The sequence below is a fragment of the Hibiscus syriacus genome, unplaced genomic scaffold (genome assembly GCF_006381635.1).
Source record: "Hibiscus syriacus cultivar Baekdansim isolate YM2019G1 unplaced genomic scaffold, ASM638163v2 tig00110430_pilon, whole genome shotgun sequence".
In the NCBI taxonomy this organism is placed as follows: domain Eukaryota; kingdom Viridiplantae; phylum Streptophyta; class Magnoliopsida; order Malvales; family Malvaceae; genus Hibiscus; species Hibiscus syriacus.
In genome coordinates, this window is record NW_024062734.1 from 1,696,168 (window position 1) to 1,709,229 (window position 13,062).

The 13,062-nt window shown below is 37.3% G+C and overlaps 1 protein-coding gene and 2 pseudogenes across 1 annotated transcript; all 3 read left to right on the forward strand.

Moving 5' to 3' along the window:
- Positions 1 to 216: 216 nt before the first annotated feature.
- On the forward strand, positions 217 to 3,679 carry LOC120125450 (plastidic ATP/ADP-transporter-like). The gene is given in 6 exon segments (XM_039143882.1): positions 217 to 340; positions 343 to 971; positions 1,961 to 2,215; positions 2,411 to 2,554; positions 2,656 to 3,003; positions 3,094 to 3,679. Coding segments are annotated over 6 exon segments (1,860 nt in total). The 3' UTR covers positions 3,454 to 3,679.
- A 784-nt stretch (positions 3,680 to 4,463) lies between these two features.
- On the forward strand, positions 4,464 to 6,351 carry LOC120125339 (annotated as a pseudogene).
- A 3,222-nt stretch (positions 6,352 to 9,573) lies between these two features.
- Positions 9,574 to 12,282, forward strand: LOC120125340 (annotated as a pseudogene).
- The last annotated feature ends 780 nt before the right edge of the window (positions 12,283 to 13,062 follow it).

A 13,062-nucleotide genomic window follows, 5' to 3' on the forward strand; every position in this document is an offset into this window, starting at 1 on the left:
TTATTTATTTTTTTAAATTCTTTGGGTTTGGTTTTATTCTTTTGAGAAAGCCATCTCCTTCTCCATCTCTTAACTAGCCACCTTATCTATTTATCTTCATTCTTCTCCCTCTTTACAATTTCCTTCTGTGTTTCTCTTACGTTCTGAGAAAAAGTTAAATTCTTTTTTTCCCGAGATTTGGTTTCTCAATTCTTTTGAAGGAACCATAAGAGAAACATGGAAGCTGTTCTACAAACAAGAGGGATTCTTTCACTGCCACCAAATCCAACCAGAGTCAGAAGCCTTTTGAACCCATCACAGGGATTAAAGCAGAGGCTTTTTGCCACAAAACCCTTAGGCCTTATGGGCTATCTCTATCTTATAAAAGAGTCCCAAGCGTTGTAGCAAAACCAAATGGTTTATCCCCCAAAGGGAAGAGCTTTATTTGCAAGGCTGAGGCTGCTGCTGCTGCAGCTGATGGGCAGCCTTTGTATGGTGAAACTCAGCCGCCAAAGTTCTTGGGTATTGAGCTTGTGACTCTCAAGAAGATTATCCCACTCGGGTTAATGTTCTTTTGCATCCTTTTCAATTACACAATCCTTAGGGATACAAAGGATGTGTTGGTCGTGACTGCTAAAGGAAGCAGTGCTGAGATTATACCATTCTTGAAGACATGGGTTAATTTGCCTATGGCTGTTGGGTTCATGCTGTTATACACCAAGTTGGCTGATGTGTTGCCAAAGAAGGCTCTTTTCTACACTGTAATTGTTCCCTTCATAGCCTTTTTTGGTGCATTTGGGTTTCTGTTGTATCCTCTCAGCAATTACATCCACCCTGAGGCACTTGCTGATAAGCTTCTTGCGGTTCTTGGACCCAGATTCCTTGGTCCTCTTGCAATTTTGAGGATTTGGAGTTTCTGTTTGTTCTATGTCATGGCTGAACTCTGGGGCAGTGTGGTCATTTCTGTTCTGTTTTGGGGGTTTGCCAATCAGGTGAATATATTATCTTATGGAATTGAATTTTGGAATTTATTTATCCCCATGATTGTATAAGCATGTTGGTTTTATATATGTTGATTTTGTGTCAGAAATTAGTAAGTTTTAATTAAAATTTGTAAATCTGATAGTCTTAGGAATAGTTTTGCACCACTTAACATGCATATCTCACTAGTTAGTATATTCATGTAGTTGCTTGCTTTCTGTTTTTCAAAACTAGTTAGCATCTTCAATGATATGTTTGCAGCAATGATTGTGCTTCTTTTGATTAGTTCTGGTTGGTTTCCATATTTAAAAAACTAGTTAGCATGTTCAATGATACATTTGCTTCAAAGATTTTGTTCCAGTCCTTTAGTTCTAATGGCATTTCATTTAGACATCCACAAATCTTCAGAAAGTTGTTTTATAAGTCTCCTTACCCTTGATGAGATGGAAGTTAGAGTTCTACATTTCATGAATGCCATTATGCTATGTAACTTTTGCCTGCTGATTCGGACAAGAAAAGAGTGATATTGTTTGCATTGGCTTACTGTAGTGATTTCATTTGGACCAAGTTGAGAACGAAGAAGTTGACCATTGTTTTCCTCTTCGAATTCATGTTATTTCACCATAACTGGTTCCTTGTGAAAAATTATTCTTTGACTTGAAAATTTTACTTCCCGAGTATATTTGTTTGCTGGTACTGGAAATCAAATCCATGAGAACTTGAAAAAAACAACTTAGACGAAATTTCATGTAATATGTATCCCTGGTGCATGCATGAAGCAAAAGAGAAGGGTAAACAAGAAATATTACTTCTAAAATTCTGAAATCTCAACGTCTTTTTTGAATTTGCGCCTTGTATTTGGCTATTTATGCAGAACTCAAGCATTTGTGATTGTGGCATTTGCTTTGCTGCATGTTTGTGGAAATGTATTACTTGGAAATCTTTGCCTGATTTTGAGAATTAAAGCTGTATTTACCCACTGTTGCATTTTATTGTGCAGATAACTACTGTCGACGAAGCAAAAAGATTCTATCCTCTGTTCGGTCTTGGAGCCAATATAGCTCTCATTTTCTCCGGTCGAACTGTTAAGTACTTTTCTACTTTGAGGCAAAATTTGGGTCCCGGTGTTGATGGTTGGGCCGTCTCCTTGAAGGGAATGATGAGCATTGTGGTGCTGATGGGCCTTACCATCTGTTTCCTGTACTGGTGGGTGAATAAGTTTGTTCCTCTTCCCACACGTAGCAAGAAGAAGAAGGTAATCCATTTTTGAGCTATTTTTCTTGTTTGTCATATTTGATTCCAAATGTTCACTTCGAATAATATGAGTGCTGAGATATTATGCGTTTAGAAGAAAAAACTTTCACCATGCCTATGTTGTATATGCATTTAAAGTGATCTTGTTAAAACACATATGAAGCCTTATTTACTTTTATTGTCAATCGGTTTGCAGGAAAAGCCTAAGATGGGAACAATGGAGAGCTTGAAATTCTTGGTGTCTTCAAGGTACATTAGGGATCTTGCCACTTTGGTGGTTGCATATGGTATTAGTATCAACCTTGTTGAAGTTACTTGGAAATCGAAGCTTAAAGCTCAGGTAAAATTCTTTGGTTATTCTCCTGTTTTCCGCTTCCGCTCTCTTTCTATATATTTATTGTAACTGGTTTAGTAACTAATGATTCTCCCTCCATATTGCAGTTTCCAAGCCCCAATGAATACTCCTCTTTCATGGGTGACTTCTCAACTGCCACTGGAATCGCGACATTCACTATGATGTTGCTAAGCCAATTTATTTTTAACAAATACGGATGGGGAGTTGCAGCCAGCATAACACCCACTGTCCTGCTTCTGACTGGAGTTGGTTTCTTCTCCTTGATATTATTTGGCGGTCCTCTCGCACCAACTCTTACACAGTTTGGCATGACTCCTCTTCTTGCGGCCGTATATGTGGGTGCCATGCAAAACATTTTCAGCAAAAGTGCAAAGTACAGTTTATTTGATCCTTGCAAAGAAATGGCCTATATTCCTTTGGATGAGGACACCAAGGTTTGAAATCTTTACCGACAAATTTAAACTTCTGATTTTCTCGGGCAACTTCTGCTCGTTAACTCCGAATCTATCTGATTCTATCTTTAGGTTAAAGGGAAGGCTGCCATCGATGTTGTATGCAATCCACTGGGGAAATCAGGAGGTGCTCTGATTCAGCAGTTTATGATCTTGACCTTTGGATCACTTGCGAATTCAACCCCATACCTCGGAGGGATACTTCTGGTGATCGTTCTCGCATGGCTAGGAGCTGCCAGGTCTTTGGATACCCAATTCACAGCATTGCGCAGGGAAGAAGAACTCGAGAAGGAGATGGAAAGAGCAGCTGTTAAGATCCCGGTCGTGTCTGAAAGCGAAAACGGCTCTCTTGCAAGCAGTTCATCATTTAACGCAGCCGCAGGTGACTCAACTGGAAGTTCATCGGAAACATCAACTCCAAGCAGTATCTAGAAAAAAAGTTTCTTCCATTTGCCCAACAGGAAGAATAAGAAGCAGTGCTAGGTGACTGTTGGCTCTAGAATTTATTTTTATCTATACAAAGAACATTAGCCGAAAACAAAAATGCTCGACTTCATCATAAGTACATTTCCTTAGATGTTGAGCTTATTGGTTGTTTAGTTGCTGTATGTTGTAGAATCTCATTTGGATTCACATAAATTGAAACCCCTTTTTGATCTAAATTCTGGGAAATGAATGTTACATTTTCATATCTTTTGACTGTACTGAGTTTCTCTGAGTTGTATATTTCTGCCTTGTCAAAACCAGTTTTAGCGCTAGAGAGCAGGCCATTTTGTTAAACTCGGTTCGTGTATGTGTTCTGTTCATGTATTTTCATATGTAATACGGAAGAAGACGCAGGATTTAAGTCCGAGATCGATTAATCGGGCTCGACGATTCGATAAGCAGAGTTGCAGGTTTCGATTTTCGAGAATCAACCAAGCAAAAGCTAAGGTTCACGTGTTCACTGTTCTTTGGCTTGATATGTATGTCTCATTCGTTCTCATCAAATCATATGCATATTTCAAGGCAAGGTTCTTCGTTTTTGGTCCTCCAAGTTAACTTGCTTTAATAATTGTCCTTGGGGAAAATATGAAGACCTAATGGATTCTGATGTTCATAGGTAAAAAAAGTTGATTAAGGACTATACCTTTCCCCACCATTCATTATTCTGCAACACTAGGATCAGTTTCGACATCTGGTATCCAACAAATCCGAGGTTCGAGTCATAGCACTTTGTTGGGATTATGTAGGCAAATTGCTCATTGTATGGTTTAGAGTGGGATGATGGTAAAAACTAGGAAGGTTCGATATTCGAATTTCGTAGACATTGATGTCACGAAGACATAGGGCATATGTAAACGTACACCAATCCAGCTGCATCCCAAAACACCTTATTGTAGGATAAGAGATCAGTTTGAGGTCACTTTCACCCTAATGTATTCATGTTAATTATCTGTTCTCCTTAGGGTGAAGCAGAGAATAAGTTCATGTGGTGCCTCACTGTCACTTGATGGAATATTTTTAGCATTTATGCAAATTTTGTCTCTACCCTTAACCTCTCTTATCCATCATCTTCACCTCAGCCTCCCATCATACCTAAATGAATCAATCCTCAATCTCAAGCCCCTCAAGTTTCACTTTTTTACCTTTTGGTCCTTCGAAAAACCATTATCTAGTCCCCCTGAAACCAACTTGTCCAGTTGAAGCACAACATAGAATTGTTTCCTCTTAATTCACTCTTCTCATACTGTTTAAGGTTGAGGATGAGTAAGCTAGCCTTACCAGAATCATCCATCACTTTCCCAGGAGCCGAATCAATCGACAGCCGAGTGCTGGTTCGACGACGCATGCATCCTTGACGGGACTACTTTGTGAAGACCATCTCTGGGATTAAGCTAAAGGGGGTTCGTCCTGATTTAATAGGCTCAATCATCGTGCATTACGCCTTGAAATGGTTACCTGATCTATCCAGCGACGATGCCAAAAATACCGTGAGTCTCGAAGTGTCGTTGCCAGAGAGTGTGACGGCTTCGTGGATGAAAAAGAGGTTCTTTGTAGAAACCTGGTGGGAATTCTGCCACCCGAGGGGGATTCCATCCCGTGCAACTTCCTCCTAAGACTTCTCCGGACGGCCAACATGGTCGGAGTGGAGCCTTCTTACACAGCAGAGCTGGAGAAAAGGATTTCATGGCAGCTTGACCAAGCTTCCCTGAAATAGCTCATGATTCCTTCGTTCAGTCACACTTGTGGCACGCTGTTGGAAGTGGAGCTCGTTATAAGGTTGGTTAAGAGATTCGCGGGCCTTGAAGAAGGTGCTAAAAGCGGCATTGCGGTGGTTAAAGTAGCTAAGCTTGTGGATTGCTACTTGGCCGAAGCTGCTTTGGATGCTAATCTGAGTTTGGATGAGTTTATTGCGCTTGCTGCTGCTCTTCCTAGCCATGCCCTAGCCATGGACAATGGCCTGTATCGTGCCATTGACACTTATCTCAAAGTAAGTTCATATTATTTCAAAATCTTTCTACTTAACTTCAAACATTAATTGTCAGATCTGATTCAGATATTAATATCATGTTTTGGACCCAGTTTTAATTCAGCTAATTTTTCACCTCAGATACCAGCATTTCTAAAAGGAGAAGAATCAAATAAAAAAACATACATATTACAGGGACCTTCTTAATGATATGACAAGATTAGTAATTAGAGAAAAGTAGAGACATATGGGGCCATAGAAAGATTTTTAACTTGTCTTGCTGATGAGTAGTCAGACTCACCAGAAAAATGATTCTTCATAAGAATTTTAAGTGTTACAGGTTCTAGAGTTCCTGTAATCCTGTGAAACCTAACATGGTAACATGTAATGGCAAAACTTATTCATATTTACGACACTTTTGGTATGTCGTCACTTTTATCTTGTTTAAATTAAGAAAACAACATATTACACTGTTGCAGGCACATCCAGGTGTGTCGAAGCTAGAAAGGAAAGTTCTTTGTAGATTGTCGAAAACTCTCACCAAAAGCATCCCTGCACGCTGCTCAAAACGAACGTTTGCCCGTTCGAGCTGTGATTCAAGTGCTGTTCTCCGAGCAAACCAAGCTCAACCGGCACGTCGATTGGAGCGGATCCTTCAGCAGAATGAGGAGTCCGAACATAGCCGGAGTTGAATCCCCGGCTCGGTGCCCGCGAAAGGAGAGATCAACGCTCAAAAGATGGAGATAAATAAACTGAAAGAAGAGGTGGTGAGGGTGCAGAGCCAGTGCGTGGCGATGCAAATGCAAATGGAGAAATTAATGGATACGAAGAAAGGGTTTATGCGGTGGAGGAAGCTGGGGATAATGCCGACCGATTAATTTGCTGCTAAATTTGATATATGTATATGTTCATTTCCTATGTTTTCATGTTGCTGTATCATTCGAATTAAGGGAGGAAATAATGTAACAATAATATGATTTGTATCATAATAAATGCATTTGTATGATTCCTGATTCACGTGGCACGTATAGTATCATGCATAATTGATTTCAATGGTTTTATCATCTGCTTGCCATGCAAAAACTTAAACAAATACAATAATAGAAAAACAATATAACAATCAACCGCGTCCGTGATCTTCACTTCAACATCATCATTTTCGAAGATTCATCGAGAAATAAATCGGTATATGTCGGAGCGGTTCTTACACCAGACGATTCTCGATTTAGTACCTCATTCTGTTAGTCTATTAGACCACCGGGAAGATTCTAATGATATAAAAACTGAACTATATTCCCATTATTCATCAATATTTATAATTTAAACCAAGTAAAAACAACATGTCCCTAATCTTAAGCAACAAACATATACAAAATGTCTAAAATATAACAACTACTTGAAAACAGTATCAACAGTCCTGAACACATCAACTAACGCTCCTTGTTTTAGGAGTCACAAACACCAAGTGTCGTGCTGTTCTCAATACTTCAAATTTGCAACAACTTGACGAAGATATTCACAACTTGTTCTTCTGTTCTGCAATGAACCAGTACAACATTAGTTTCTTTTTGTACTTTCCTAAAAAAAAGCATCAGTTTCTTGCTTCTTCGAGCTCCATAAAAAGAAATCATATCCAAAAGTAAAACCATAGTATGATGTACTCCTTATGTCATCAATGAAACCTCCCCAATCACAATCAAAGAAGTCAACAAGCTTGAACTCCATGCGTCTTGTGAATTTAACACCAAAATTTTCCGTGCTTTTGTTATAATAAACTAATCTCATGACAGCTACTCACTGACATAATATATAAATCGAGACAAAATATTTATATTACTTAAAATATCAAGACATGTTTCTGTAAGCAACCAATCAAACTTCTAAAATATCACTCAACAACTTTACAACTCCATCTTCTTTATACAACTTCTCATATGAATATTTCATGTTAAAATTTATTTTTTTTAGAAAAAAGAAAATCAATTTAAAATCTATCATCTCAAAAACCTTCATCATTTTCTGTTTAAATTCCTCTAGAAATCGTGCATTATTTTCCTTCAGCAAAAGATCATCAACATAAAAAAACTATCAAACATCATCAGTGGCGGATCCAGAAATTTAAGAATGGGGGTCAAAAATTTTAATTTTCTTTTCTTAAAAATATTGGGTATACAAAAATTATAATTTTTTTTCTTTTTTTCTCAACACATTAAGCTAAATTTAACCACTTTTTCAAAATAAAGTGGATGCACTTGGCTCCTATGCGGACCTATTGCATCCGCCACTGAACATCATTATGATGTTTGACATACATTTTAAATTAAAAACATATATATAAATTTTATTCAACACATTCATAAATGAAATAATATAAGTTTGTATAAATTTCTATTATATAAGAATATAAGAAAATAAATATGCTCTTGTAATATTATTGAATAATTTTTAATATTATAAAATTTATATTTATGATTATCGGTGTATGTAAAATATACATTTACATAATATATATATATATTGTTGGAAGCTTAGGTGGACAGTCGATAAATTTTATAATCCTCACACCATTATTAATACGAATCAAAATATAAATACGACACTAGCTGCGGCTTACAAACACATCCCGCTAACAAAAACTTTGCTAAGCTATCTATCGTATTTTTTCTTCTCACTTTCACTCACTTACATACATCTATACTAATGCTAAGAACATATATTTATAAGGGTAATTAACCGTCTAAATGAAAGATCTAGGCATTTGTATTGCCGCATGGAGTTCCTTGTCTTAATGAAATTTCATTTTCTTTAATTTAATGCCACATTGCATTCCATCATCGATTGTCACATGTTTATTTTTCATGCTCAATTCTTAAGTAATTCAAGATCATACTTCATTAATCAAGAATCTTCTAGTTTTTGCCATCTTAATCTTGCCGACATTAATGAGTTAAAATCATGTTTGACTTTATATATATATATATATATATATATATATAACAAGACCCCATCTACCTTTTCTATAACAAAAATAAAATTTGGTTTTGCCATCCTACTCGTGCAGACCAGCCAAAACAATGAAACTTAAAATTAGAAAAGAACAATAAAAAATAAAAATAGTTATAAAATTTAATAATCATTAAAAATATAAAATAAGAAAACTATTAATTTTTTTTGATTAAGTTAAAGGTGATTATAAAGTATTATCTGTTTTAAATACTTTCAATCATTTGACAATGAACACTCAATACTTTAACTATTAAAGTAAGTTGGAACATGCAAAAAATTGTAAAAAAAAATAAATTTATAAAATACTATTTATTCAAATTGATAACGTTGTAAAAACATGAAATTTTATAAAAAAATATAAAATTCTTTACATAAATTTTAACAACATAACATAGAAGTGAACGAATTTGTAATATTTTGAATTTGTAAAATAAATAAATAAAATATTTATAAATATTTTAATTATCAATTAGAAGAAAAGAAAATCAATACACGCAGACAGCATTAGCCATTAAATTAGGGTGAAATTAATTAGGATAAAATATAAAAACAATCCTTAATTAAAAGAATTGTTTTGATACAAAATAGTCACTTAACTATATGGTATTGTTTTTGTTAAATTTTCTGATTATTAAAATTTATAAATAGTCACTATATCCGGGGACTATTTGTGTAGTTTATCGAATTAATTAAAAGGAAAGAAAAGACAGAACAGAAATAGAGGTTGACCTGTTACGCTCCACAACCACTTTCCAAGACTTTCATTTTAAGCATTCTCTTAGATCCAACTGAAGTTCCCAGAAATCTTTGCAACAACTTTAACAGGCACTAGCAGAATTTCAGGTTTGTTTTTCTTCTACTAAGCTTTCTCCATTGGATTTGCAAATCCACCCACCAAGCCTCAAGCTTGAATCTGATGCTTTTGCTCTGGATCAAATTCTCCTTATGCAGTGACTAAAGTTTCAGTTTTTTTCATGGGAAAGTCGCAAAGCTGCAGTTTTGGTCGTTTTTCTTTTCTTCTTTGAGAAATTGGGTCTTGTTTTTTAGTGGTTTTTAGGAAGTGCGTAGCTGAGAAATATTGAAAATTTGGAACCATGAGGAATGTATGCCTGTCTGTTGTTGTTTGTTTAATGTGTGAGATGTTTATCTTAGGGTTAACACATTATGTTCCAGAAGTGGAATTTGAGTATAAAAAGGAATCTTCTGTTGAAGTTGAACACAATTATGAAAGATTGATGAGGTAAAGAAACATTGTAAATCGGTTTTATCATCTACTTCTGAATTTAAAGCTGGAGATAATAGGATAGCTGATATAAAAGAGGAGCTCAATCTCGGGTATGGGGACTGGCGGCAGGATGTTGGTGATGCTCCCATTATGCCATTTGATGATAGAGATATACCTGAGAAGTTGTCACAGGCTCCCTCGAACATATCTTCTTTCTGGATCACGAATGTTGATCACGTCGGACTAAGAAGTCTGTGAGTGTCAGTGGGATTTTGATGTTGGGGATAACACTGGATACTTCATTTGCAGAGAGGCCGTACCAGGGTAGACCTCGGTTTCAGATATTGCCTGCTCCTACTCAGCTTGCTATTTCATTTGAAGGGATTTACACCGAAAGCAAACAAGGTGGTGGGGAAAGAGTGTTGTGTTTGTTGGGGAGCGCAATGTTGCCATCTCGGGAGTCTGACACGAACAATCCATGGGAATGGCTGAAGGACTCTGATCAAAACGAAAACAAGGTGCCCCTTTTGCTAGATGATCAGATATTGCTTGTGCTTCATTACCCATTGACACATACTTTGACAAATAGGGTGATACGAGGGGAGTTGAAAAGTTTAAATCCAAAATCAAATGCTAAGTACTTTGATCAAGTTCGCATTTTGGCCCAGATGCTCAAGTCGACGAAATACGAATTTGGCTCTAACGAGATTGTATCCAAGGCATGTGATCCTTATCCGTATCGGGATAACGTGATGAATTCTGGCATCGATGTCTACAAACTAGACAGCTTCTGTGCAATTCTAGAGCAAGTTACTAATAGTGGAGCTTTCACTGTTGCGCGAAACTGGAAATGCAATGGCACTGACGACTACTGTAGTAAGCTGGGTCCTTTTGTGTCAGATAAAGAGATTAAAGCTTCTAATGGCTGCTTTAAGGATGTCGTAAAATCAAAAAAAAAAAGAGGATGTCGTACTTTACATGCAGGATGTCAGATGCAAGCCGATTAATGGGCATCGAAATGCTAGTGTTGCCAGAGTTGCTGCAGTTTTTCGGGCTGCTCCTGAATCGGAGGATCAGTATAGAGTGCAATGGAGGAGGTCTGGACTTAGCAACATGACTCTAGCTGCTGAAGGAATCTGGAATTCTACTAGTGGGCAGCTTTGCATGGTTGGTTGCCTTGGCATAGTGATGCAATTTTTCTGTTTTTCGTTTTTCTTTCTGGAGGGTCTTTACGATCCACATTTTTGGACGGATGTACCTTGTCGGCTTCAGGGATGTTCGAGCTTCTTGGACAATCTTATCTCAGACCATGGATCTAGAATCAGGGTTGGATTGCTTGATCGAAGTCATAGTGTCTTACCCACCAACGACAGCTCGGTGGTTGGTCAACCCAACTGCAAGAATTTCCATATCCAGTCAGAGAACTGAAGATGATCCATTATATTTTGGGATGATTAAGCTTCAAACTCTTCCGATTATGTACAGGAAGCAAAGGGAAGATGTTCTCTCTCGCCGGGGTGTTGAGGGAATCCTCCGTGTTTTGACCCTTTCATTTGCTATTGCTTGCATTTCTAGTCAGCTGTTTTACCTCAACCAGGATGTTGATTCCTCTCCTTTTATTTCCCTTGTCATGCTGGGTGTCCAAGCCCTTGGGTACAGTCTTCCTCTTATTACTGGTGCCGAAGCTCTCTTAAAGAGAGAGGCTTCTGATTCTTATGAAATGCAATCTTATGATCTCGAGAAGAGTCAGTGGCTGAGTTTGATTGATTACACGGTGAAGCATCTTGTGCTGGTGATGTTCCTTTTGACACTGAGGCTCTGTCAGAAGGTGTGGAAATCTTGTATCAGATTACTTTCACGAGCTCCACTTGAATCACATCGTGTCCCTAGTGACAAGCGGGTACTTATTGCAACCGTTACCATACATGTCATTGGATACATAATTGTGCTGATCATTCATACTGTTAACACCAAACAGATACCACTTCAAACAGATAGGCATATAGATTCAAGGGGTAACTCCCAAACGCTACGGCAATGGGAAATTGAACTAGAGGAGTATGTTGGCCTTGTTCAAGATTTCTTCTTGCTCCCTCAAGTCATTGGTAACTTCAGGTGGCAAATCGATTGTAAACCTCTCAGGAAACTATATTTTATCGGGATTTCGGTGGTCAGACTCCTCCCTCATTTCTATGACTATATGAGAGCTCCAGTTCCGAATCCATACTTCGCAGAGGAGTACGAGTTTGTGAATCCAACAATGGACTTCTTCTCGAATTTTGGGATGTTGCCATTCCCGTCACGGCAGTTTTGCTTGCAGCTGTTGTCTATTGTCAGCAAAGGTGGAAATATGATCAGCTTAGCCAGATTCTCACCTTCAGGTAACGCAGGCTTCTTCCTGCAGGATCAAGAGCTTACGAGAGGCTTCCTTCCAAGCCATTAGAAGCTGAGCTCGCCTCTGATGTTAATCGAAGTACCTCAAATAAGCTAGAGGAGGACGACGATGAAGAATAGTTCAATTCCTTGTCAACATTACTGACAAAAGATGTGTTGCTATGCATGTCTGAATGTAGGTAATAATTTATTGCTTGCTTTCAAAGTACAACATGTTGGCATCTAAAATTACGACTAAAAACTTGGTTACATCAATGCATATTCTGATAATTAAACAAGAACGATTCTCCGAACTTGGTGTCGATTTTATCTTTGTTTAATATCTGCTTTCTTGCAACATAATTTTTTTTATGATGAAGATCACTGGTGCAATCATGAATCTGTATTACCAAAAGAATCAGATAATTATGTAAAATTTCCGAGTCTTTTTCATGTTACTGATGAATGGACAATATTTCTGCAAATTGTATCTTAACAACACTTGAAATGCTATTGAATATGCAACCTACCATGATACCATTTTCTCATGGATAATAAGCGTAAAAAATGAGATTAATCGACAACCAAGAAAATCATGAATGAAATGGAATTCTTCTCGAGTAAACTATCCACAAATGTTGTTGTTTAAAGTGGCAAGAGGAACTCTGGGTCTTATTCAAAGATGTTTAGCTTGTGTTGCAGGGTTTTGATCTTTGTTGTGAGAAAGCAATAAGCACGGTGCCTGTGTCAATCATGTGGCCTATATTCCAAGACAAGGTTGATGTTGGACTTGGACACGTGCATTATACTTAAGACGAAACACGATGCCCTAAACATACTAGTTGTAATGTTAGGTGAAGCATATATATTATAAATGCCTACAACTTCAAAGTTTAATTAAAGGGGTTGGCAATATGGAAATTTCAAAGTCCTACGACATTTAATTTCTTACGGAAATCAATGTAACTGCATGAATAATGAGGAC